At 48.3% G+C, this 24,434-nt stretch overlaps 2 protein-coding genes across 5 annotated transcripts in view; both read right to left on the bottom strand.

The window, feature by feature from the left end:
• The window catches only part of LOC132407480 (endophilin-B2-like), a 111,071-nt gene extending 103,803 nt beyond the window's left edge, over positions 1-7,268 (bottom strand). For all 4 annotated transcript variants that reach the window (XM_059994075.1, XM_059994076.1, XM_059994078.1 and 1 more), the window contains exon 1: positions 7,110-7,268. In XM_059994075.1, the coding sequence (XP_059850058.1) occupies positions 7,110-7,172 (63 nt within the window). In that variant the 5' untranslated portion in view covers positions 7,173-7,268. The remainder of the gene's footprint in view (positions 1-7,109) is intronic.
• A 786-nt stretch (positions 7,269-8,054) lies between these two features.
• Positions 8,055-10,018, bottom strand: LOC132377502 (uncharacterized). Its single transcript, XM_059943780.1, has 2 exons — positions 8,461-10,018; positions 8,055-8,182 (listed from the first exon to the last, which is right to left on the bottom strand). Exon 1 carries the CDS (start codon positions 9,996-9,998, stop codon positions 8,784-8,786), a length of 1,215 nt encoding a protein of 404 aa, XP_059799763.1. The 5' UTR covers positions 9,999-10,018; the 3' UTR covers positions 8,055-8,182; positions 8,461-8,783.
• Positions 10,019-24,434: the final 14,416 nt, after the last annotated feature.

Raw genomic sequence — 24,434 nt, 5'->3', positions numbered from 1 at the left:
ATCCCAGGGAAGTACAATCAGGACACTGTGGCCCATTTACACACAACAGTGAGAACAGTCCAGGAGATGGGCACTGAGTTCTGGTAAATGTGATGTTGCTCAGAGAAGCACGGACAAGCCACAGGGCATTGAAACAATGTAAGAGTCCAGGGAAGCAGGCGAATTAGAGTTGGGAAGGTGCTACAGGCTCAGAGAATTCACTCCTATCCCTGTCGGACAGACGGAACAGGTCTGGGTGACATGGAATGGCGCAGGATGGGGTGAAGTGGGACCATCAGGAGGACGTGGGCCAAACCAAAGGTTCCCGCTCAATAGAAACCCTCGCCTTGATCTCAAATTTGACCGTTCCCGTTTCCACTGTCACCCCTGGATGCAGGTCTACAATCATACAGTATAGGAGAGCGGCCAAGTGCTGGGATCAGTGGAGAGAACCACTCGCTAGACCCAGGGTTTGTGTGGGCAGGGATCTCCTGCGGGTCAACAATGAAACAGAACTGAGGCCGAGAATGGAAATCAGACAAAAATGCTCGGGATCCTTGTTCCCCCAATATAACCTACCTTCCCGGTTGTCAAATCCCACACACACCCCACTTCTTAACCCACTCCCCCCACTCCAGACCCCATCTCTCACGTCTTCCTCCTTAACCTCACTCTCCTGAAAACCCACTACACCCCTCCCCACATCCCCAACACACACAGTTCTCCGTGGCCCTTCTCCTACCCCCGTTCACCCGCCACTCCATAACCTCACCTGCCACTGGCACCCGAGCAAATTACGCCTCAAAAACCAGAAAATAAAAACAAGTTTTTTTTTCCACAGTTCATGACTCATGAGGGAAGCCTGCAAAGGCTCCTGGGAGGTGAGAAATGTCTCCTGGGTCCACACGCAGCAACACAACTTTACAGAGAGTAAGAGGTTTCATACTCAATAATCTATTTCTTTTCAAATCCACAGGTTTGGTACTAGGTTGGTCCTAGTCTCTACCGCTTTTCAGCAGCCCTCCTGAAGCGCCTTGGCCCGAAACGTCGACTGTTTACTCCTCTCCATAGATGCTGAGCTCCTCCAGTATTTTGTGTGTTGCTCTGGATTTTCGGCAAGTGCTTATGCTTTGCTGCACAATTCACCGAAACAGCCCAAAGCCCGGTTGTTACCACGGTGATCTGTAGAATTGTCCCATTACTGTTATAGAGTGGCACTGACTGCGAATGGCTCTATTATTGTCTTGACGCTGAGGTAAAAACGGTCTATTTCCCCCGGACTCCCGGTCCAAGCACTGCTTGTTCCAACTTGGTCCACCCACCCCTCCCAGGGACACCAACCTACACTGACCCTGCTAAACAAGGCTTATATTTTACACTTCTTACCCTGACTTTCACTCATTCAGTCTGGCCCCTTCCTGGCTCCATGATTTAACTCCAACCTCATTATCTCCTGAACAATCTCCCTTCCTCCTGCCTCGGCCTTTGTATACCAGACACCGACACAAGGGCTGTATCACAGGCAGCAGCTAGGGTCCTGAGCACTGGAAGCCCTCTCCTAATCTCTCTGCTGAAGACCCAGCTCTTGGCCTCTCCTTGCACAGCTCAAAAAGTTCCAGTCCGACAGCTCCCCGAGATGCCTGTGTGACATTCAAATGCTCAGATAAACAGGGGCTATGGGCACATTCATCCTTCAGCCACTGTTGCCAAAACCCATCTCACAATTCGTTCATACAAACAAACAGAAAACTGCTGGAGGAAATCAGCAGGCCAGGCAGCGTCTGTGGTGAAAGAGGGATGGTCCAGGGGGTTGAAAATCTGACTGGGCGGTGCCAAAAAAGAACTTCTCACTCAGTGTCAACAAGACCAAGAAGATGACTATTCACTTCAGGAGGGGGAAACCAGAGGCCCAGGAGTCAGTCCTCATCGGGGATCAGAGGTAGACAGGGTCAGCAACTTTAAATTCCTTTCCGTTATTATTTCAAAGGATCTGTCCTGGGTCCAGCACACAAATACCATGACAAAGAAGGCACAGCAGAGCCTCTCGTTTCTTAGAAGTTGGCAAGATTGGGCATGTCATCTAAAACGGACAAACTTTTATAGGTGAGTGGTGGAGGATATATTGACTGGTTGCATCATGGCATGGTACAGAAGCCCTTGTTTGGAAATGCCTAAATAAAGTAGTGGATATGGCTCAGTCCATCAAAGGTAAAGCCCTCCCCACCATCGAGCACACAAATACACCCAACGCCGTCACAGGAAAGCAGCATTCATTATGAAGGGTCCCCACCATCCAGGTCATGCTCTCTTCTTGCTACTGCTATCAGGAAGAAAGTACAGGAACCTCGGGACTAACACCACCAGGTTCAGGAACAGTCAGGATCTTGAACCAGAAAGGGATAACTTTACTGAACTGTTTCCTCTGAACTGGACTCACTCTCAAGGACTCTTCATCTCAATATTTATTACTATTATTATTTATTTTTTCCCTCTTGCTTTTTGTATCTGCAGTTTCTTGTTCTTTTGGCTCATTGGCTGTTGTCCATCTTGTTGCATGCGGTCTTTCATTGATCCTGCTGTGCTTCTTGTACTAATTGTGAATGCCCACAAGAAAACGAATCTCGGGGTTGTATATCGTGACACGTACGTACTTTGATAATAAATTTACTTCAAACTTCAAACATTTCAGGACATCTCACGGCTGTGCTGCTGAGATGCTTCAGCAGCTTGGTTTTCACCCCGATTCCCGCATCTTCGGTCTGGTGTGTCCTCACCGTTATTGTTAGAACATGGAACAGAACAGCACAGCCCAGACCCTTCCCTTTAACCTATTCGATCAATCTCACCCTTCCATTCCATTTTCTATCAACTATGGGCTTATCTGAGAGTCTGTGATGTATCTGCCTCTACCTGGCAATGAACTCCACGCACCCACCACTGTGTAAAAACACTAGCTCTGACATCCCCCCTATATTTTCCTCCAATCACCTTAAAATTGTAAGACCACAAGACCTAGGAGCAGAAATAGGAGTCTGCTCCACCATTCTATCATGGCTGATTTATTATCTCGCTCAACCCCATTCTCCTGCCTTCTCTCCGTAACCTCTGACACCCTTACTAATCGAGAACCTACCAACTTCTGTTTTAAATGTATTCAATGACGTGGCGACAAGTTCCACAGATTCATCACCCTCCGTTAAAGAAATTCCTCTTCATCTAAAAGGGTGTTCTTGTATTCGAGGCTGTGCTGTCTTGTCCTGGACTCCCCCCATGGTGGGAAACATCCTCTCAATGTCCAGTGTATCAATGTTTGATAGATTTCAATGAGATTCCCCCACCCCCCCCCCACCATTCTGCAAATCTCCAGCGAGTCTGGTCAGGATAGTGCAAGTATACAGCGCTCCCTTAATTGGCATCTTCCAGACAGCCCACAAAAATGTCTTCTTTACTTATTGTCCGTCTATTTTTCACCTTAAATGTGCTTCTGGGACTGTTGGAGCCTACGATTTACAGTTTGAAGGTTGATTTTGTGATCCAGCACTTTGCTGTCTGTGAGAAGATTCCGGGAAGTGAGCACATACTCGGGTGGCTTTGATGCAAAAAACTTCGAGATGGTGCGCGATCTGATGTTCGTTTCTATGTCACTGATTAAAGCGTCCGTTAATCACCAATAAAAGCGACAGGGAAGATTGAGACATCGAGGCGACAGCAGAAGGCTAGCGAGAGTTCAGCACCAACAGCCTTCCTTTTGATCACTGCCGGAAAGGAGTCAGTGGGCGGCCTATCGCTGTGTGGCTCGCTGTGGCAGGCGGGTAGGCCTCCGTCTCGCGTGGTGTCCCTCGCTTTTGATGAATGTTGGTGATATTGCAGGAAGGTATCGTGATTCTGCATTTGTGGATTGGATTATTGGGGACTTTTATTTATTTTACATTCCGTGTTTTTTTAAATCACCTGTTCCTATTCCATATTGCTGTGTGAGGGGAGGGTGTTCTGTTTGTTATCTTGTGCAGGGGAGGAGTTGTTTTCCGAGGGTCAATGGTCCTGTTCCTCTTTTTGCAGAGGGAGGGAGTTTTGGGGGTTGTTGATGGTGGGTTTAATGTTTGACCGACTCCCATGTTTTTTTTCCCCGCTTGCTTCCTCGTCCTTCCTTTGACAAGGTGATCAGAACTGAACACAAAATTCCAAGACTGGGCTAACCAGAGCTTTATGGAGCTGCGACGCTATCCCGCAGCTCAGTCGCTCAACTAACGAAGGCCAATACACCACACACCTTCTTAACAACCCTATCGATTCGCACAGCAACTTTGAGGGACCCATGGACATCGACTTCCAGATCCATCTGTTCCTCCACACTGCCCTTAACCCTGTATTCTGTCTTCAAATTTGACCTTCCACACTGAATCACTTCCCACTTTTCCAGGCTGAACTCCACCTGCCTCATCTCAGCTCAGCTCTGCATCCTGTCCATGTCCCACTGCAACCTACGACAACTCCCTAGAACACGTTTATCTTAAATAATAATAAAATGTTGTGCCACTGTAAAGTGTTATGAAACTGCATTTAATTCTGAAACGAGACTTGCATCTCAATAACACCTTTCTCAATCCTTGGATCCCCAAACCACCTCACTGCCAACAAAGTATTTTAAAATCTTATCACTGTTGCAAGGAGCCAGGAACTGCTGCACACTAACAATAATGAAAGGAAGCACGTAGGAAGGTTTAGAGAGGGTGTAGAGGGGATTTGCCAGGATGCTGCCTGGATTAGAGGGCAAGTCTATGCACAATGTGCAGGAGGAGCTCAGCAGGTTAGGTGGTATCTATGGATTTGTATTAACATCCCATTGATGTTTCGGGCCCAAAACATCGACTGTTTATTCCCACACATGCCTGCCTGACCTGCCGAAGCTTCTCCACCACATTGTGTGTACTGCTCTAGATTTCCTGCATCTGCAGTACCTGGCGTGTCTCATGAAGAAAGATTGAGTGAGCTGGGGCTTCACTCTTCGGAGTGAAGGAGATGGAGAGGCGACTTGATGGAGGTGTCCAAGATGATGAGAGGCTTTGATCAGAGACTTTTATCCCAGGGTGGAAATGGCATCAGGGGGCATAAAGAGACTGGGGTATAACCTTACACAGAAAGTGGATCCAGGGATGGCGGTAGAGACATTAGGGACATTTAAGAAACTCTAAAGATAGGCACATGGATGAAAGAAAACCGGAGGGTTGAGCAGAAGAGAATTAGATGGGTCTTGGAGTAGGTTAAAACTTGGTGGGCTGAAGGGCCCGTACTGTGCTGTAATGTTCTAAAACCGAATGCCAGGATTTACTGATGTTAGAAAGGCTCGGGAGGAGAGTACAGGCGGGGGCTAGCTCCCGATCTGTAACAGCCAGGGGAGGTTCCGACCTTGGGCAGTGAGTTCTGACCGCTTCGCCGGACAAGCTTGGCGAATGAAAGGTGGAGAGAGCGCCTTTAACAGCCTCCGGAGATGCACTTGACACACCAGGTGGAGAGGCGAAACAAAGTGAGATTTTTAAACGGCAGGAGGAAGGACAACTACCAGAGACCTGCAGCTCTGATGGCATAAACCCGCCTTTAGCCCACGGGGGTCACAGGCAACCCATTCCCCCCCCAAATACCAAACATTCACTCCCCGCCCGGTCAGCCCAGGAGAGATGGCCCGCGGCCCCTCCAGGAAAACAAAGCCCCCTCTGTACTTACACCGGGATGCCTCAAGAAGGCGCCGTCTATCATGAAGGACCCTCACTCAGCGCTGAGGACATCCCCTCCTCTCATTACCACCATCAGGGAGCGTGCACCCTCAAATGATTCAGGAACAGCTTCTTCCCCTCCGCCATCACATTTCTGAACACGATTTTGTTCTCTTTTTTTTGCACTATTTATTTAGATATTCTAATAACTTAGTGAGTTTTAATTTACCGCACTGTACCGTAGTCGGTAAACAGTAAATGTTCACATGTGTTTGTGGTAATAGACCAGGGTCTGATTCTACCCACGACCTTCGTGACTTCTCAGACCACATCTACCCTCGAATTGGCTCCTATTTTAGATTTTTCATCTTGGCAACGTGACAGGGCGGACACCACGTCTCTGTTAAAGCAGGTAGCACAAGCAAAGTCACAGATGGAATTGCGAAGACAGTCTGTCTGACCCGTTCCAACTACCGTCCGCTCGATTCTCTCCCCCCGCCTCCCCAATCCCCGCAAGCGGCCCAGCGTGGATCCACACAGGCCGGCTGCGGTGGGGAAATTTAATCCAGCACGTTTCCTGTGTGCCACTGGGGTGAAATGCCCCGCGAGGTGCCGGCGCTCAGGATGAGTATCAGCGGCAGGTAATCCGGAACTGCTCGGTTCGGGTTAACTCTCAGATGAAGCTGCAGCAGCAGCGGGTACTCGACACAGTTCCACTCACGCAGATCCTACCGACTTCATTCTCGCAATTCCCCTCCAGCCTTAGTTTTACATTTTAATTGGTCGTCAACTCTTAATGGCCAGCGGTCTCACTCGGCAACTTTCCCCGAGTCTTGCTGTTCGCAACACGGCTTCATTCACCAGTGGCAGTGAGGGAGGGAGAGGTTCCGCCCGTGACTCTCTGTCTCCGGGGTTCTGGGTGCACCGCCTCTTGCTCCCTGTCTCTGCATCGGTATCTGGCCCCGATCGTGCTCAGTGTGTGTGTGTGCTTTAATATTGGGGCACGGGGGTCGACATCCGTCACCAGGGGCGACCGTCTATCCACCTCTTGATGCTCGAACCTCAACCTCTGCACTCTGACCGCGACCCCCCACCCACCCACCCCCCGTCCTTTTGCGTCTGGGGTTCGGTCACTGCCTCTACCCCGGGTCCCACTGAACACCCTCACCCGTCCCCGACCTTAGGTCTCACCTCCCCGGGCCTCTCGCCTGACAGCGGGGACAGGGGACCGTGCCCCTGCCCGGGATGGGTGCGAGGCCGTGCCCCGGCCCTTTTGTCCTGGGCAGGTCCGAGGTGCCACCCCGCCCCTGCCCCCGCCGCACTCCCAGCGCCGAAACCCCCTGCCCGGTGCCGGAGCCTCGCAATATTGAAACATCACCCTCGGCAGGGGAGAGGGAGCTGGGTGATCCGAGTCCTCACCTGCACGGCCCTGGTGAAGAAGACTCCCGCGTCCGAAGCCAGCTTCTTCACGCTGAAATCCATCCTCCCTCCTGCGCGCCGCTTCCCTCACAAACTGGGCTGGGAAGCACCGCTCAAACCCCCCACGGCTGAACACATCCACCAGCAGCAGTCACCGCCTCTTAAACGGGCAATGGTGCTGGCCAGGCGGAGGGCAGCCCTTGCTGCACCCAGCCGCCAGTCGGATCCGGTCCGTGAACACGCCGGATTAGCGAGCTGTGGCTCCGGGAGAAACACATTGCGATGTCCCATCCATCGCTTCCGCACTCGGCAGCGCGGCCTCTTAAACGGGCAACTTCAATCGCCAGGTTCAGAGCGGGATTTAAAATTAGGAAGGCAGGCTGCGGGGAACATTTGCCCTTATCAGGGGTGAAATGAAACTAGGAGATATGGAGTTAGGTCGAAGGCTAAAAGACTCAGAGGGAATGTGAGGGAAATCTTGTTTGACCTCGAGTGGATCACGCTGCCTGAGGGAGCAGCGGAAACAGCGGACACCGCTTGAGGAGTGTCTTGACAGGGACCTCAATCACACTAACGTAGGAGGTTATGGGCCAAGTGCTGGAAAATGGGCATAATCCGGATGGGTGCCTGCTAATTGGGGTGGACATGGTTAATCGAATGGCCATCGTCGCTCTGCTCCTCCTCCCCTCCACCTTCTTCCATGCTCTTCTACCTTCTCCTATCAGATTTCCTCCCCTCCCCTCCCCTCCACCTTCTTCCATGCTCTTCTACCTTCTCCGATCAGATTCCCCCTTCTCCAATCAACTTCCAGGTTCGCCCCGTTTCACTTATCACCTACCACCTTGAACTTCTTCCACCCCAACCCCACCCAGCTTCTTGCTCTGGCTTCTCATCTTATTTTCCAATCCTGATGACGGGTCTCAGCCCGAAACGGCGACTGTACTTGTCACGTTCTCCTTCGGGTGTAACGAAACGCCGAATTTAACGTCCGGATAAACCACAGTTAATAAGAACCAGATCGCAGTAAGATTAACCATTTACTGTTCACTCTTCACATTAACATATGGTGAAAACTGTTGATAAAACAATACAAGATTGATACAGTATTTGTTCCTTCCTTAATATCACATTTCAAGTGTAAATACTTGCAAAGGTGACTATAACTACATTACACTAAGGTGCAGTATACAGGGAGAGTTTACCTGCTCCATTGACTACTTTAAATACACTTCCATGCAAACTATCCGCGACTCTTTAACTAACGAAAGCATAAACATTATCTACCGACGTTACCTCTAACAGGATCACTATTAACATCTTAGTTCAATATATCGATTATCTATTAACTTACAGCGTTGCTCTCACTGTGATTTCTCATGCCTGCAAAACTGCTTGTGCTCAGGTGAGCCTCGTGGAAAGCCCCCACCCTCGCGCTAATTTCAAACCGGTGTTTTCCCACAAGACGCGGCGAAACCGGATGTGACGTCATCGCATGCCGATATATTTTACATGCAATGAATATACTTTAAACACTTCTAATTCTAACTAGAAAATACTATTGAATGAATTACTAAGCGAAAATATTATAAACTAAATAACTGTCGTAAAGACAGCACACTCCCCGCTTGACCTTCGTAAGGTCACAATGAGCAGAGTACAAACTTAGTCTCTTAATCAGTCATTGGGTAGAAGTAGAATAACTTCTGTAACTGGCCCTTGGTAAATTTTCACATCGCCTTGGTCGGTAGTCTTCAATTCGATCTTCCTGACATGTCCATCCTCGCTAGGGAATGTAGCAGTGATTCTGGCCATTGGCCAGCTGTTGCGGGTGATCTGCTTGTCCCTGAGCAGGACTAGGTCTCCGACTTGAAGATTCCTGCGGGGTTCTGTCCACTTTCGTCTCTGTTGCAACGAGGGTAGATATTCCTGTCTCCAGCGGGACCAGAACTGATTCGCCAGAGCTTGGACTTGTCTCCATTGCTTTGTGTACAGATCCCTGTCTGAAAAGTCTCCTGGTGGAGGAGGTGCTCCTGCCTTCTGCGTAAGGAGCGTTGATGGCGGAAGTATAAAGGGGTTTTCTGGGTCAGAAGACACAGGTAGGAATGATTGTGCGTTTATAATGGCTGTGACCTCTGCCATTAGGGTGCACAGTACCTCGTGGGCCAATCGGGTGCGTTGCTGTATCTCAGGTTTCCTTTTCCAGGTTTTCCGTAAGGACGTGAACCGTTTGACTGCCTGCTCTTTGTTATCTGGTGAGCGCTGGCGTGGTTCTCTGATTGGCAATGGGGCAACCCCATTATTTGCTTCATCTCTGAAGACCTTGGTGTCTTTGGTTTTTAAAGAAATGGTATCTTGAGCTGATTGTGCAAGTTTGTTGTCATACTTCGTTAGAGCGAAGACTGACTGGCCCAGCGACTCGTCGCTTGCCTCGCGTTTGTTAACGCCTTGTTGTGCTTCCTTGATGCACGGGACACTCGGGCAGGGTCGAAAGATTGAATGGCGGCCACTCTCTAGCACATTGGTCTTGAGTGTGTTAACCATCGGTTTGTGTACGTCACCGAGACACACCTCTCCTATCACCACCCAGCCCAGATCCAGACGTTGCGCGAAGGGGGCGTTGAGTGGTCCATTGATCTGCTGCCTAACCTTGTGTACCTGGATAACATCTCTTCCTAATAGCAGGAGTATTTCCGCTTTCGGATCCAGTTCTGGGATGTGTTTGGCGATGTGGTGGAGATGCGGCTGGTGTAGCACCGCACTTGGTGTCGGGATCCCAGCGCGGTTATTCATGATTTCATTGCACTCTAAGAGCGGAGGGAGACAGATGACGACTTTACCATCCAGGGACTCGATCTGGATGCCTTCTGCCTTCCTTCCTTGGGTTTTCATGTTGCCTGAGCAAGTTTTGAGGTAGTATGGGAACCGCTCACTCTCAATGTTGAATAATTTAAAGAACTCTGGACTGACTAGTGAACGATTGCTCTGATCGTCCAGAATCACGTAGGCTTTGATGGCCTTGTCTTTGGCTCCTTTAGGGTACACCTTAGTGAGGCAGATCTTGGAACAAGAACGACTTGACTGAGCTTGACCGCAAACTTCTGTACAGTTCGTGCTGACAGCTATTGACCTAGAGTGAGCCTCTCCCTCCCCGCCGTCCTGTTGTGGGGGTGAAGGAGCGCTCTCGGTTTGTGGTGACAGGTCGGGATGCATGGCCTCGACGTGATCTGGGCTGCCACATTCCGGACACTTCACGGCGATCGTACACTCTCTGGCGAGGTGAGAGGTTGAGGAACAGCATCTAAAACATATTCTTTTCTCCTTGAGAAGAGCCGTCCTCTCTTCAAGGGGTTTTTCCCTAAACATTCTGCATGCTTTCAGGGGGTGAGGTTTGTTATGCAATGGACAATACTTGCCAGGGTCGTTGTTAGTTGTAAGGGCTTCGGTCTTGAGCACTGACACGGGTTTATCAATGTTGAAAACATTCGAAACGGATCTGCTTGGCTTGGTGTAAATCGAACTGCTTCCTGGACCTACAAGGCTAGGGTCGTTTCGCCTCTTCGCCTCCTTGCACACAAACCTAGTGAGGAGCTCAAAGGGAGGAAATCGACCATCGTGGTCTTCCTTGTACTCTGAGGCAACAGTCAGCCACTTGTCCTGCAGCCCAAATGGAAGTTTGTCCACAATTGGTCTAATCCCGGATGGAGTATCTAGGAATACTAGACCAGCTGAATAGCCATCTTCTTTGGCGCCTTGGATCTCCATGAGTAAATCTCCGAATTCTCTTAACTTAAAGTGATCTTTGGCTGACACCTTAGGAAAGTTTTCCAGACGTCGATATAGCGCCCTTTCAATAATGTCGGGGGACCCATATCTCTCCCAAAGTCTCTCCCACGCTTCGCTTAAGGCTAGCTCAGGTTTGTTGATGTACACTGAACGCATGCGTCTCACCTGGTCGCGTGATTCTTTCCCCAGCCATTTCGCCATAAGGTCCAACCTTTGGGTTGCACTGAGCTGGACCCCGTCAATCACGTTGGTGAATGTGGAGAGCCAAGCACGGTAATTTTCGGGTTTATCGTCAAACTGGTACAGTCCCGAAGTGACGAGATCCCGTCGTGCTAAATACTGCAGCGTGGGATCGGCTGCAAGCGGCATGTGGGCTGGAGAAGTGCGTTGGCGCCCATATGACTGAGAACGCACGTTTCTCATGGAATTTGCCATCCTGGATTCAACCTCCGCGTCTCTTCGCATCGAACTTTGTAACTTTGGTGTCAAAGTATATCGGTTGTCAGCTCTTTCATTCTTGACTTCATCGCGGGGCCGCGAGGGTAAATTCTCCTCCTCGTAGCTGGGGAAGTTATCGAATAGGTATGGAGAGGGGAGACGAGCCTGCCTGTCTGCTTGATATTGTACATAGTCGCTCGTGCGTTCCAGTCTGGTCCTTTCCAAAGCAGAGCTTGTTTCGGTCAGATCACGCGACCCTTCAGCTTCTTCTATGTACTCTGCTTCCACCCTGGCAGCTTCTCCTTCTCCTTCTAGCTGCAGCACATGCAACTCTGTCGATATTTTTGTCATTTCCAACTGGGTTTCGGCTTCTCTGGCGGCCTGTTCTCTCTGGATTTCGGCTTCTCTGGCAGCCTCTTCTCTTTGTCTGGCAGCCTCTTCTCTTTCTCTGGCAGCCTCTTCTCTTTGTCTGGCGGCCCTTTCGGCTTCTTTGGTGGCCAGTTTCATTTTCAAAACTGCCTCTTGTTTGGCGTAATGCAGTCGCACCTTGGCGGCTTCTGCCTTGGCTCTTGCCTGTGTGGACTTACTTGATGTCGTTCTACTGCCCTTGTCGCTGGGCGCCATCGACTTGATCCCGGATCGAGCTGACATTGCAGCACTTGGAACACCTGATAACGCCTGGGTGGGCTTACTTGATGTCGGTTTACTGCCCTTGTCGCTGGGCGGCGTCGACTTGATGCTGGATTGAGCTGACATTGCAGCACTTGAAACACCTGATAATGCCGCTTTTTCACTGTCACGTTCTCCTTCGGGTGTAACGAAACGCCGAATTTAACGTCCGGATAAACCACAGTTAATAAGAACCAGATCGCAGTAAGATTAACCATTTACTGTTCACTCTTCACATTAACATATGGTGAAAACTGTTGATAAAACAATACAAGATTGATACAGTATTTGTTCCTTCCTTAATATCACATTTCAAGTGTAAATACTTGCAAAGGTGACTATAACTACATTACACTAAGGTGCAGTATACAGGGAGAGTTTACCTGCTCCATTGACTACTTTAAATACACTTCCATGCAAACTATCCGCGACTCTTTAACTAACGAAAGCATAAACATTATCTACCGACGTTACCTCTAACAGGATCACTATTAACATCTTAGTTCAATATATCGATTATCTATTAACTTACAGCGTTGCTCTCACTGTGATTTCTCATGCCTGCAAAACTGCTTGTGCTCAGGTGAGCCTCGTGGAAAGCCCCCACCCTCGCGCTAATTTCAAACCGGTGTTTTCCCACAAGACGCGGCGAAACCGGATGTGACGTCATCGCATGCCGATATATTTTACATGCAATGAATATACTTTAAACACTTCTAATTCTAACTAGAAAATACTATTGAATGAATTACTAAGCGAAAATATTATAAACTAAATAACTGTCGTAAAGACAGCACAGTACTCTTTTCCATACATGCTGAGTTCCACCAGCACTCTGTGTGTTTTGCTTGGAATTCCAGCGTCTGCAGATTTTCTCGAGTTCGTGCTAAATCTCTGCCTCCTAGTTTTAGTCTCTGCTGGGGGGGATCTCTCAGAATTGTAAACAAGTCTATAAGGTTGCCCCTCATTCTCCAATGTTTGAAGAAAGGAAGGCCAATCTCTCCCTATAACACAGACCCTCTGGTCCTGGAGACGTATTCATACATCTTTTCTGCACTCATTCCATTAAAATCACATCTTTCCTGTAACTGGCTCTATACCAAGTCTGGACAGAGTACTCCTCGTGTGGTTCACAAGACTTATACAATGATGTGACTCCCATGCTCAGTGAAAAAAACAGTGAGCTTTTCACTACCCCGTCTACCTCCAATGTCGCTTTCAACAAACCAGGCAATTGCACTCAGCAGTTTCTCATTTCCGTTACTCCCCCGAAATCCACATTCACAGTACAAGTCCTAAGCTGGTTTGACTTTCCAATCACCTCAAACCTATCTTACTTGCTGTTCCTCGGCCCACCTCTCTAACTGATCAAAATTACCCCTAAGCTATAATAACCTTCTTCACTATCACCTAATATCGTGTCATCCGCAAACATACTTGTGCATTGGCACCCAGATTATTGATATAATTGACGAATAACGAGGGTCCCCACACTGAGCCCTGCAGCACTCCAGCTCCATTTTGAAAAACAACCTGGAACCAACTCCCTTTGCTCCCTACCTCTGAGCCAAACAAATTAGCTCTGCCTGGATTCCACGGGACCTAACCTTCCAGACCAGGCCACCATGCAACACCTCGTCAAAGGTCTTTGTAAAGTACAAGCCGACAATATCCACTGCATACCTTCAACTACCTTTTTGGTTACCTCTTCAAAAACACTATAAGGTTCATATAACATAGATCCATTCTGACCCCTCCCAAACAGATCCTGTTTATCCAAAGACTTGTCCCTCAGAATAATTAAACCAATTAAGACTATAAAATAAATGTTTCATCATGGATTAATAAAGTGGCTGAAATCATCCAACAGATTACGGTGACTTGCTGCTTTTGGGAATCATAAACGTGAGAAAATCTCCTGGTGCTGGAATTCCAAAGCAACACTCAGAAAATGGTGGAGGAACTCAGCAGATCAGGCAGCCTCTATGGAAATGAATAGACAGTCGACACTTCTTCAGGACTGAGAAGGAGTGGGGAAGATGCCAGAATAAAAAGGTGGAGGAGGGAGGGGAAGGAGGCTAGCTAGAAGGTGATAGGTGAAGCCAGGTGGGCGGGAAAGATAAAGGACCAGAGAAGAAGGAGTCTGATAGGAGAAGAGGGTGGACTATTGGAGAAAGGGACACAGGGAAGTCATGGGCAGGTGAGAAGAAGTAAAAAGTTTGTGGAGGAATAGAGGAGGGGGGGAGGGAATTTTGTTTGCCAGAAGGAGAAAACGATAGTCATGCCATCAAGTCGCTCCTCCACCCTGAGGGAAGCCTCATCTTGGCGCAAGAGGAGGCCATGGACCGACATGTCGGAACGGGAATGGAAACGGGAATTAAAATGTTCGGCCACCAGGAAGTCCCACTTGGGGTGGATGGTGTGGGGGTGCTCATGAAGATAATTCAGTCTGAGCATCAATTGCTGGCTGAAATGGCCACTAGTGCAGGTGGGTAGTAGGGGAATTAGAAAGGTGTTAATCGGCATTTGTCAATGAATAGGTTCAGGGAAACAAGTTGGGGGAATGAGATTGATAAGAACACACTGAGAGCTGGCACAGACTCAGTGAGACAAATGGTTTCCTTTTATGTGGAATATGAAATAATATGAAACACGACTAATTAGTGCAATAACTAGAGCTTGAATTTCTTGCATTAAAATTGCTTGCAGCTCAGTGTGCATTGTTAGAGGTAGATGTGATAAGAGGGTAATAAAATAAGACTGATTCTTTTTCTCTAATTCGTGCACTATGGGGTATCATAATATCATCTCTGGATTCCTGCTTTCAGCTGCATAATTTTTTTTAATAACTTTGCACTGTTGCCAACTGGACAATCTTCCAAATTACATAAACATTCTCGCATTTAAAGTATTATCTACTCAATCATAAAGTTGAAACATTTTGTCTGTTTGACAGGGCTTAAGGTTGTACAATAAGGAGAATTTGTGCAGAACTTTCAGGCAAGTTTCAGAAATGCTTCAAAGCTTTGCAGTGATTGTTGAGATGCAGGGAGTGTTGTTCTGAGAGCAAAGGCCTGGTCCTTTTCACTGGTGGGAAAGATGCAGCTTTTAAAATTCCTTCTCAGGACTACTCTTCTTTCGTCTGTTTCACCGCTGGCGTGTCGGGCAGCAATGAAGGTTGTCCATCTCCACGGCTTCCTTCGCTGTGTCTGCAGCTTCCTCCCAGTTTACTGTCAGTCGTGCAGATCCCGGGTGGAGGCTCAGAAATCCCATCACACACAGATGTAGAAGGACTCCTCCCTGTTCTGCTGACCAGCCAGGGTTGGTAGCCCTGAGCTGAACCCCCCAAACCTGGAAAAGTGGTGAACAACTGGCCTCTACCCTTTGACCTGTTTGGCATGGGTGACCCTACCAAGAGCCAAAGCATAAAGCCCTGACCCTAGTCAATGTAGCTCTCCAGGTCATTAAGACACACAAGTTTCAAACTACAACAAGATTGTGGTCCTCTTGTTGAATTCTCAGGGTGCTGACATAATTTTTTTATTATAAAAATTGGACTTCCTTTACATAAAGTTTATACAAAAGAGTAAGTAGCTTTCTTTATGTTCATAGTGTTACCAATTCAATGCATCACATGTACAAAGCAGCAATCCCATGAATGTCATCTCATTGAATCAGGAAGAAGACAAGTCCATGGCTCTACTTGGTCAGGAGCTTGGAAGAGATTTGGTGGTGGACAGCATTCTGATCGATTCCATCGCTGCCTGGTAGGGAGGTTCCAATCCACAGGCTCACGAGAGGCTGCAGCCAGCTCCATCACGGACACAACCATCTCTACTATCGAGGATATCTTCCAGATGTGGTTCCTCGAGAAGGTGGCATCATCACTAAGGACCTACACCATCTGGTACATGCCCTCTTCTCATCACTACTACTGGGGATGGGGCACAGAACCTGAATTATTTAGGAACAGCATCTACCTCTCCACAATCAGATTTGCGAATGGCCCATGAACCCATTAACACCACTTCATTTTTTTTTGCAAAATGAATTTATTTTGTAACTTATGTCTTTGTACTGTAATGCTGCCACAAAACAACAAGTGTCACAACATACAAACTGTCCACAGTACTCTTTCCATGGACGCTGCCTGGCCTGCTGAGTTCCTCCAGCATTTTGTGTGGGTTGCTCGGACTTCCAGCATTGTTTGTGACAATAAACCATATACTGTCTCTGATTCTGACAATACTCCCTTCGAGAGTTTGAGGGGTTGTGACACAGGATCCGGTCCCTCGGTGTCTAACTGTGACAAGGTCATAGATAGCAGTCCTTTCCCTCAAAACTCTCATGTTGACTGCACCAAGCTTCAGCGTAACCCTCAGGGTGTGTTCCTGCGGCCAGGAACATGTCAGTCACTGGAAGACCGAAGTTTCAGGTGGATGAAGGTGCACATTTCACTGAGCTGATGATCTTCCAGCAGCTGCTGAGGTGTGTCATGGGGTGCATCCCATGAGAAAACAAGTCCCTCTAATACACACCTTCTTGGGGTGAACCTCGGCAAGAGCCCTGGGTCTATTTCCCAGACTTCCTTTTCAAACGCATGCTGGCAAAGAGGCAGGAGACCTTCTCATGCCTGTTGCTGGCGCCCAACCCTGCATGGCGGATCCAATGAGGATCTTACTGTCGGCCAAGTATGGTCTTGGTGCCTATTGTGAGTTCTAGTTTGGACAGACCGCTCGGAAAACCATCCATCATGTTCTTTGGCAAGACATTCCGTGCTGACCACTGTCTGATGGTTTTGTGGTCAAAGATGTTACTCTGCAGAATCTTTTTTTTACAATGGACAAGTATTTCAAAGTCCAAAATAAATTTTATTATCTAAGTACATATTGGTCACCATATACAACCCTGAGATTCATTTTCATGCGGGCATACCCAGCAAATCTATACCAGGATCAAGGAAAGCCCAGAGTGCGGAAAACAACAAACTGTGCAAATGCAAATATAAGTAAACAGCAATAAATAATGAAAACATGAGATAATGAGATGAAGAGTGCTTCAAGAGAGATCATTGGCTGTAGGAACATTTTAATGGGAACGTGAATTAAGTTAACCCGTTTTATTCAGAGCCTGATGATTGAGGGGTAGTAGCTGCTCTTGAACCTGGCGGTGCGAGTTCTGAGGTTCCTGATGGCAGCAGAGAGGAGGGACCATGGCCTGGTGGGGTGAGGAGGAATATCTGATGATGGGGCATCATCCAACCACATGGAATAAGGCACCACAATGAATCCTGTGCAGCACTGGGGACAGGAGAAACTCAGCATGCAGTGACACCTGCTGTTTGTATGTACCAGATCTCCACACCGTTCGATGCAGATGACCACTAGGGAGACCAGAAGGCAAGGGCAGTTGTGGGTAGGCTTTACCCCCATTGTCGAGGGATTTGTGTCTCACAACCTCTCCAGGTGGCTCAGGGGAGAGCCACGGTGCAGGGGTGAAGAACGGGCCACCCCTCACCAAACACAGCAACCCCGAGAGCACCTCGCTCCTGATGACCGGGCTATTGGTTGCCAATCTCAGGGACCACCTTCCCATAGACCCAGCTTCCATCGCTCCCTGCCCAACACTCCTGCCAATTCTTGCTGCACATCCCAAACTTCTCAGTAGTGTCCCTCTGGCAGTGCAGCACTCCCTCAGTACCGTCCCTCTGACGGTGCGACATTCCCTCGGTACCATCCCTCTGATGGTGCGACACTCCCTCAGTACCGTCCCTCTGACGGTGCGACACTCCCTCCGTACCATCCCTCTGACGGTGCGACACTCCCTCCGTACCGTCCCTCTGACGGTGTGCCACTCCCTCGGTACCGTCCCTCTGACGGTGCGACACTCCCTCCGTACCGTCCCTCTGACGGTGTGCCACTCCCTCGGTACCGTCCCTCTGACGGTGCGACGCTCCCTCCGTACCGTCCCTCTGACGGTGTGCCACTCCCTCGGTACCGTCCCTCTGACGGTGTGCCACTCCCTCGGTACCGTCTCTCTGACGGTGCGACACTCCCTCCGTACCGTCCCTCTGACGGTGTGCCACTCCCTCGGTACCGTCCCTCTGACGGTGCGACACTCCCTCCGTACCGTCCCTCTGACAGTGTGATACTCCCTCAGTACCATCCCTCTGACGGTGCGACACTCCCTCAGTACCATCCCTCTGACGGTGCGACACTCCCTCAGTACCATCCCTCTGACGGTGCGACACTCCCTCCGTACTGTCCCTCTGACGGTGCGACACTCCCTCAGTACCGTCCCTCTGACGGTGCGACACTCCCTCGGTACTGTCCCTCTGACAGTGCGACACTCCCTCAGTACTGTCCCTCTGACGGTGTGACACTCCCTCAGTACTGTCCCTCTGACGGTGCGACACTCCCTCAGTACCGTCCCTCTGACGGTGCGACACTCCCTCAGTACTGTCCCTCTGACGGTGCGACACTCCCTCAGTACCGTCCCTCTGACGGTGCGACACTCCCTCAGTACCGTCCCTCTGACGGTGCGACACTCCCTCCGTACCGTCCCTCTGACGGTGCGACACTCCCTCAGTACTGTCCCTCTGACGGTGCGACACTCCCTCGGTACTGTCCCTCTGACAGTGCGACACTCCCTCGGTACTGTCCCTCTGACGGTGTGACACTCCCTCAGTACTGTCCCTCTGACAGTGCGACACTCCCTCAGTACTGTCCCTCTGACGGTGCGACACTCCCTCAGTACCGTCCCTCTGACGGTGCGACACTCCCTCAGTACTGTCCCTCTGACGGTGTGACACTCCCTCAGTACCGTCCCTCTGACAGTGTGACACTCCCTCAGTACTGTCCCGCTGACGGTGCGACACTCCCTCAGTACTGTCCCTCTGACGGTGCGACACTCCCTCAGTACTGTCCCTCTGACGGTGTGACACTCCCTCGGTACTGTCCCTCTGACGGTGTGACACTCCCTCGGTACCGTCCCTCTGACGGTGTGACACTCCCTCGGTACCGTCCCTCTGAAGGTGTGACACTCCCTGTTTCCCCTGGTAATAATCCAACACTTAGCATACTGCACGAAAGCATCAGCTTTTAAGACCCTTTTCCTTCATCCCTACACCAAATCAGCCCAGAACATCTCTTCCCTTTAATTTAATCATAAAACCCATAATCTTAATCAGGCTAGTGATTCGACAGCTTCACCTCTACGGAACAGTCAGCTTGCTTGTTTAAAGAGTTATGTTTAATTGCATTGGCTCTCTCATGAAATCATGGCTATAACTGGAGAGGACAGACCGGGCAAGTGTGCTGTGCGTCTACGAGCTGCATTTGTGTGTCCTAATGAAGAGCCTGAGGCCAGATTCCAGCTTTAATTTTGTTAGCTTTAATTTCCAAATATTTCATCTTATTAACATTAACAGGTGCTTTTAAAAAAGAGTTATCCATCAACGAAGCAGCATTGAAACATTCTTTTAACGATCTGAGGCTGCAGAATTAAATTAGAACAAAGCAATGTGTAAGAATCTGCTCTAGCCTGAGGTCTGAATTTGGTGCCGCAGAGCAATCATTCATTTGCAATCCTTTTTCTTCGTGCTGTCCTGCACATTTCCCATGCAGACTGAGCATCAGCAAGTCGGAATCGCTGTTATTATATTCTAGAGGTGCCATGCCCTCTCATCTCTTAATCACAAGGTCCCATTCAGGCAGTGTATGGTTCAGTGGTTCAATTTAATGTGTACAGTATACAACCTGAAATTCTTACTCTTCACAGACATCCTCGGAACAGAGAGGAGAAAAACCCTGAAGAATGAAGGACAGAAAGTCATTAGAACCCCAAAGTCCTCCCACACACAATCAGCAGCAAAAGTATCAGGCCCCCTCCCCTTCACCACCCACCATTCAAGCAATAGCAAGCCCTCAGACACCATGATCTGGAGTCCATTCCAGCACTTCGGCACCTCAACAGCCCCGCTCTCTCACTCATGAGGGAGGGATATCGCTCCTGCCACATCAACAGGGGAGGCTAACAGCTCACTGTTCCAATGTTACAGTCTGCAGCGCCGCTTATTCAAGTTCCCTTGACTCAAGAACCAGCGGACTCTCTCTGTCTCCATTGGGATAGAGAGGTGACCAGCGTGGAGGCCTCCGACCGGTGGGGTATTCCTGTGAGTGCTGTGGTCTTCAGTGAGAAGGTGGCGGGAGGCGGTGAGGGGCGACCCCAGCAACATCTCAGCACTGGGATTCAACTTGACGGTGAAACGTTAGCACAAGTAAATCGAGGGCTGGTGAGTGGTTTTTTTTGGACCGTTTTTTAGTTTACAGTTATCAGTGAGGGTGAAACATGGCAGAGCGACTCAGCCAAGTCAAGAGGGCATCTTCTACGGCTTGGGAGTCATGGACGGTTCCAGGAATGTCACTGGTGGAGTGAGTGTCTCCCTACGAAGTACTCCGTGTTCCTGTTTCAGAGCTGGAGCTTGTAAGGTGCATTCACCCGGCCGAAGCCTTGAAGGATGTTAAGGAACTGGTCACAAAGTGTGGGGAAATAGAGGGGGGGAGAGTGGCTGCCCAGCAGACTGGGAAGAACAGGTGACCAGCACAGAGAGTCCCCGAGAAAAATCTCCTTTATGAATTAAGGGAATCGGTTATTGAAGTAGATCGGCCTGGAACCTGATGCATGTTGAAGCAGCTAGAAGGGCTGAATGGCCTCTTCCTGCTCCTGTTCCTGATATTCTTGTGCTCTTGAACATGGCTCAGGCCACAGCTACTGTAATTCATGTCGACACTTCAGTATAGTGCTGTGCGACGGAGACTCTATCCTCATATCATTGTAAGTCAGAGCCCTGGCTACAGCTTAGGTCCCAGTATTTTGAAGTGGATTAAGGTCTCCTGGGTGTTTTGGACATAATTATTCCTCGATAAAATATCACTAAATAGGTTAGTTAGCTTTAATTGGATGTAAGTCTTTTGTTCCCTTTGTAACGGTGGCATAGAAGCGCATCTAATGTCGGAGAGTCTCAAAATCAGAACCAGATTCATCATCATTGATGAACATGGAATTTGTTGTTTTGAAGCAGTAAAGACATAAAATCACTACAAATTACAAATAATTAAATAAATAGATAGTGCTAAAAGGAATGATGTAGAGTTTGTGGTTCTGGGACTATCTGATGGCAGAGGGGAAGAAGTTGTTGAGGGTGGGTCTTTTGGTTCCTGTACCTCCTTGCTGATGGTAGTAACAAAGAAGACTGGAGACTCTCTGTCCAGGATTGAAGGAGCGACCGCGTGTGTGGGTGTGCGAGAGCGAGGACAAGGGCTTGTTCTGCTGTTGTTGTGCTCTGGGTTGTTTTGTTCTGCCGGGCTTTGTGGGAGTGCCAGAACGTGTGGCGACATTTACAAGCTGTGTTGGATGTTAACGTAAACTTGAAATAAATCTGAAATCTGAAGAGGGCAAGACCTCGTGAGAAGGTAAGCGAGAGGCGTCTGCCTCCTGAAGATGTCTCCCATGGTGGGAAGGGTTGTGCCCTCGATGGAGTGACTGAGTCTACAACCAGCTGTAATAGATCAAAAACTGGATGTAAGGGAGATACCTCCCTCCAGAGCATGGTTCCAGTTTGGAGCTTGTTACCATGTGCAGTGGCTAACGACAAGTATCCTTGATGCAATCCCGAGAAGCTGAATTAGTGCAAAAGGCAGAAAGAAGCAGGGAATGGAATTATTGGTCGGGACGGAAGTCACAGCAGATGCTGGAATCTGGAGCAACAGACGACCTGCTGGAGGAACTCAGTGGGTCAGGCAGCGTCAGATGAAAGCCGGGCATTTGGGATTTATTAGTGTGATTCAGTAAAGACGGTGGCAGGAATCTCATAGAGAATGTCATTGAACAAATTGGAAGAAATGTGTTGCAGATTTAATTTTGATTATAGGTTGTGATTTTAAAAGGAACTTTAATACTATTAGCAGGAACATTGTGTGTTCTGGATTTAAGTGTTGCAGTTGAGACAATCAGAGTTAGTACGGGAGTCTGTGGGTCTGGCATTTCTTTCCGTGAGCTTTTCAATTTATTCATCATCACTGCCCTCTCACGACTGCCATAAGAGGTAGGAGCAAATTAGGCCACTCGGCCCATCAAGTCTTCTCCACCATTCTATCATGGCTGATTTATTATTCCTTTTAACCCCAATTTCCTGTTTTCTCCCTGTAACCTTTGATGCCCTTTCTAATCAGGAACCTATCAACTTCCACTTCAGATATACTTGATGACTTGGCCTCCACAGATGCCTCTGACAATGAATTCCACAGATTCACTATCCTCTGGCAGAGGAAGTATCTCCTCATCTCTGTTATAAATGGACATTCCTCTGTTGTGAAGCTGTGCCTAAACTCTGAACCCTGTGGTCCTAAACTCATCCACTGTAGCAAACATGCTCACCACATCCACTTTATCTAGCCCTTTCAATACTGATCGGTTTCATTGAGGTTCCCCAGTATTCTTCTAAACTCCAGTGTGTACAGGCCCAGAGCCGTCAAACACTCCTCATATGTTAAACCTTTCATTCCTGGACTCATTCTCATGAATCTCCTCTGGATCCTCTCCAATGCCACCACATCTTTTCTTAGATAAGGACTGCCCTCAATACTCTAATTCCTTATAAAGCCTCAGCATCACATCCTTGCTCGTGTGTGCAAGTTCTCTTGAAATGAATGCTAACATTACATTTGCCTTCCTTACTACTGACTTAACCTGCAAGTTAACCTTTAGGGAATCCCGAACAAGAACTCCCAAGCCTCTTGACACCCCAGATTTTTGAATTTTGTCCCCATTTAGAAGATGGACTACAGCTTTATTCCTTCTATGGAAGTGCATGACCCTACACTTCCCTGCTCTATATTCCATCTATCACTACCCTGCCCGTTCTCCCAATCTGTCCAAGTCCTTCTGTGGGCCCCCTGCTTCTTCAACACTGCATGCTCCTTTGTATTTGTATCACCTGCAAACCTGACCACAAAGCTATCAATTTTGTCATCCAAATCATTAACATATAACATAAAAAGAAGTAGTCCTAACACCAAAACCTGTGGAACACCATTAGTCACCACTAGGCACTCTTCAATCCCAATCTTTACCTTCTGCCAGTCAGACAATCTTCTGTCCATGCTAGTACCTTTCCTATAAAACCATGAGCTCTTATCTTGCTAAGCAGTCTCATGATCAGCACCTTGTCAAAGACCTTTTGAAAATCGAAGTAAATAACATCTAATGGTTCTCCTTTGTCTATCCCCCCTGCTAGTTCCTCAAGTAATTCCAAAAGATCTGTCAGGCAAGATTTCCTCTTATGGAAACCATGCTGAGTTTGGCCTCTTTTATCATGTACCTCCAAATGCCCTGAAACTCCAACCACAGAAGTCAGGCGAACTGTTTTATAATTTCCTTTCTTCTGCTTTCTCTCCCTTCTTAAAGAGTGGAGTGACATTTGCAATTTTTCAGTCCTCTGGAACCATTCCAGAATCTAGTGACTCTTGAAGGATTATTACTAATGCCTCCACAATCTCTTCAGCTATCTAGTTCAGAAACCTGGTGTGTAGTCCATCTGATCCTGGTGAGTTATCTACCTTCAGACAATTCAACTTTCCAAACATCTTCTCCTTAGAAATAGCAGCTGCACTCACTTCTTCCCCCTGACACTCTTGAATTTCAGGCACACTGCTAGTGTCTTCCACAGTGAAGACTGATGCAAAATACTATTAAGTTCGTCTGCCATTTCCTTGTCCCCCTTTACTACCTCTCCAGCACAATTTTCCAGTGGTCTAATATCCTCCCTCCTCTTTTACTCTTTATATATCTAAAAAAATGTTTGATATCTGCTTTTATATTATTGGCTAGATTTACCTTTTGATTTCATCTTATCTCTCCTTGTAGTTTTTTTAGCTGCTTTTTGTTGCTTTTTAAAAGCTTCCCAATCCTCTAACTTCCTACTGTTTTTTGCTATATTATATACTCTCTCATTTGATTTTATGCTGCCTTTGACTTCCCTTGTCAGCCACAGTTGCCTCATCCTCTCTTTAGAATACTTCTTCATCTTTGGGATGTATCTATCCTATGCCTCCCAAATTGTCCCCAGAAACTCCAGCCATTGCTGCTCTATGCCATTCCTGATAGTGTCCCCTTCCAATCAAGTTTGGCCAGCTCCTCTCTGTAATTCTTTTAACTCCACTGTAATACTGATACATCCGACTTTATCTTCTGTAGGGTGAATTCCATATTATGATCACTGTTTCCTAAGGGTTCCTTTACCTTAAGCCCCCTAATCAAATACGATTCATTACATAACAATCAATCCAGAATTGCCTTTCCCCTAGCGGCCTCAACCACAAGCTGCTCTAAAGGGCCACTCCACAGGCTTTCTACAAATCCCGCTCTCACGAACCA

This window comes from Hypanus sabinus, chromosome 18, assembly GCF_030144855.1.
Source record: "Hypanus sabinus isolate sHypSab1 chromosome 18, sHypSab1.hap1, whole genome shotgun sequence".
NCBI classification, from domain to species: Eukaryota; Metazoa; Chordata; class Chondrichthyes; order Myliobatiformes; family Dasyatidae; genus Hypanus; species Hypanus sabinus.
This window is presented reverse-complemented; position numbering and strand designations above follow the sequence as displayed.

Excerpts from the sequence above, each read along its gene's own strand:
- LOC132377502 (XM_059943780.1), bottom strand. The coding sequence starts at position 9,998 with ATGAAAACCCAAGGAAGGAAGGCAGAAGGCATCCAGATCGAGTCCCTG.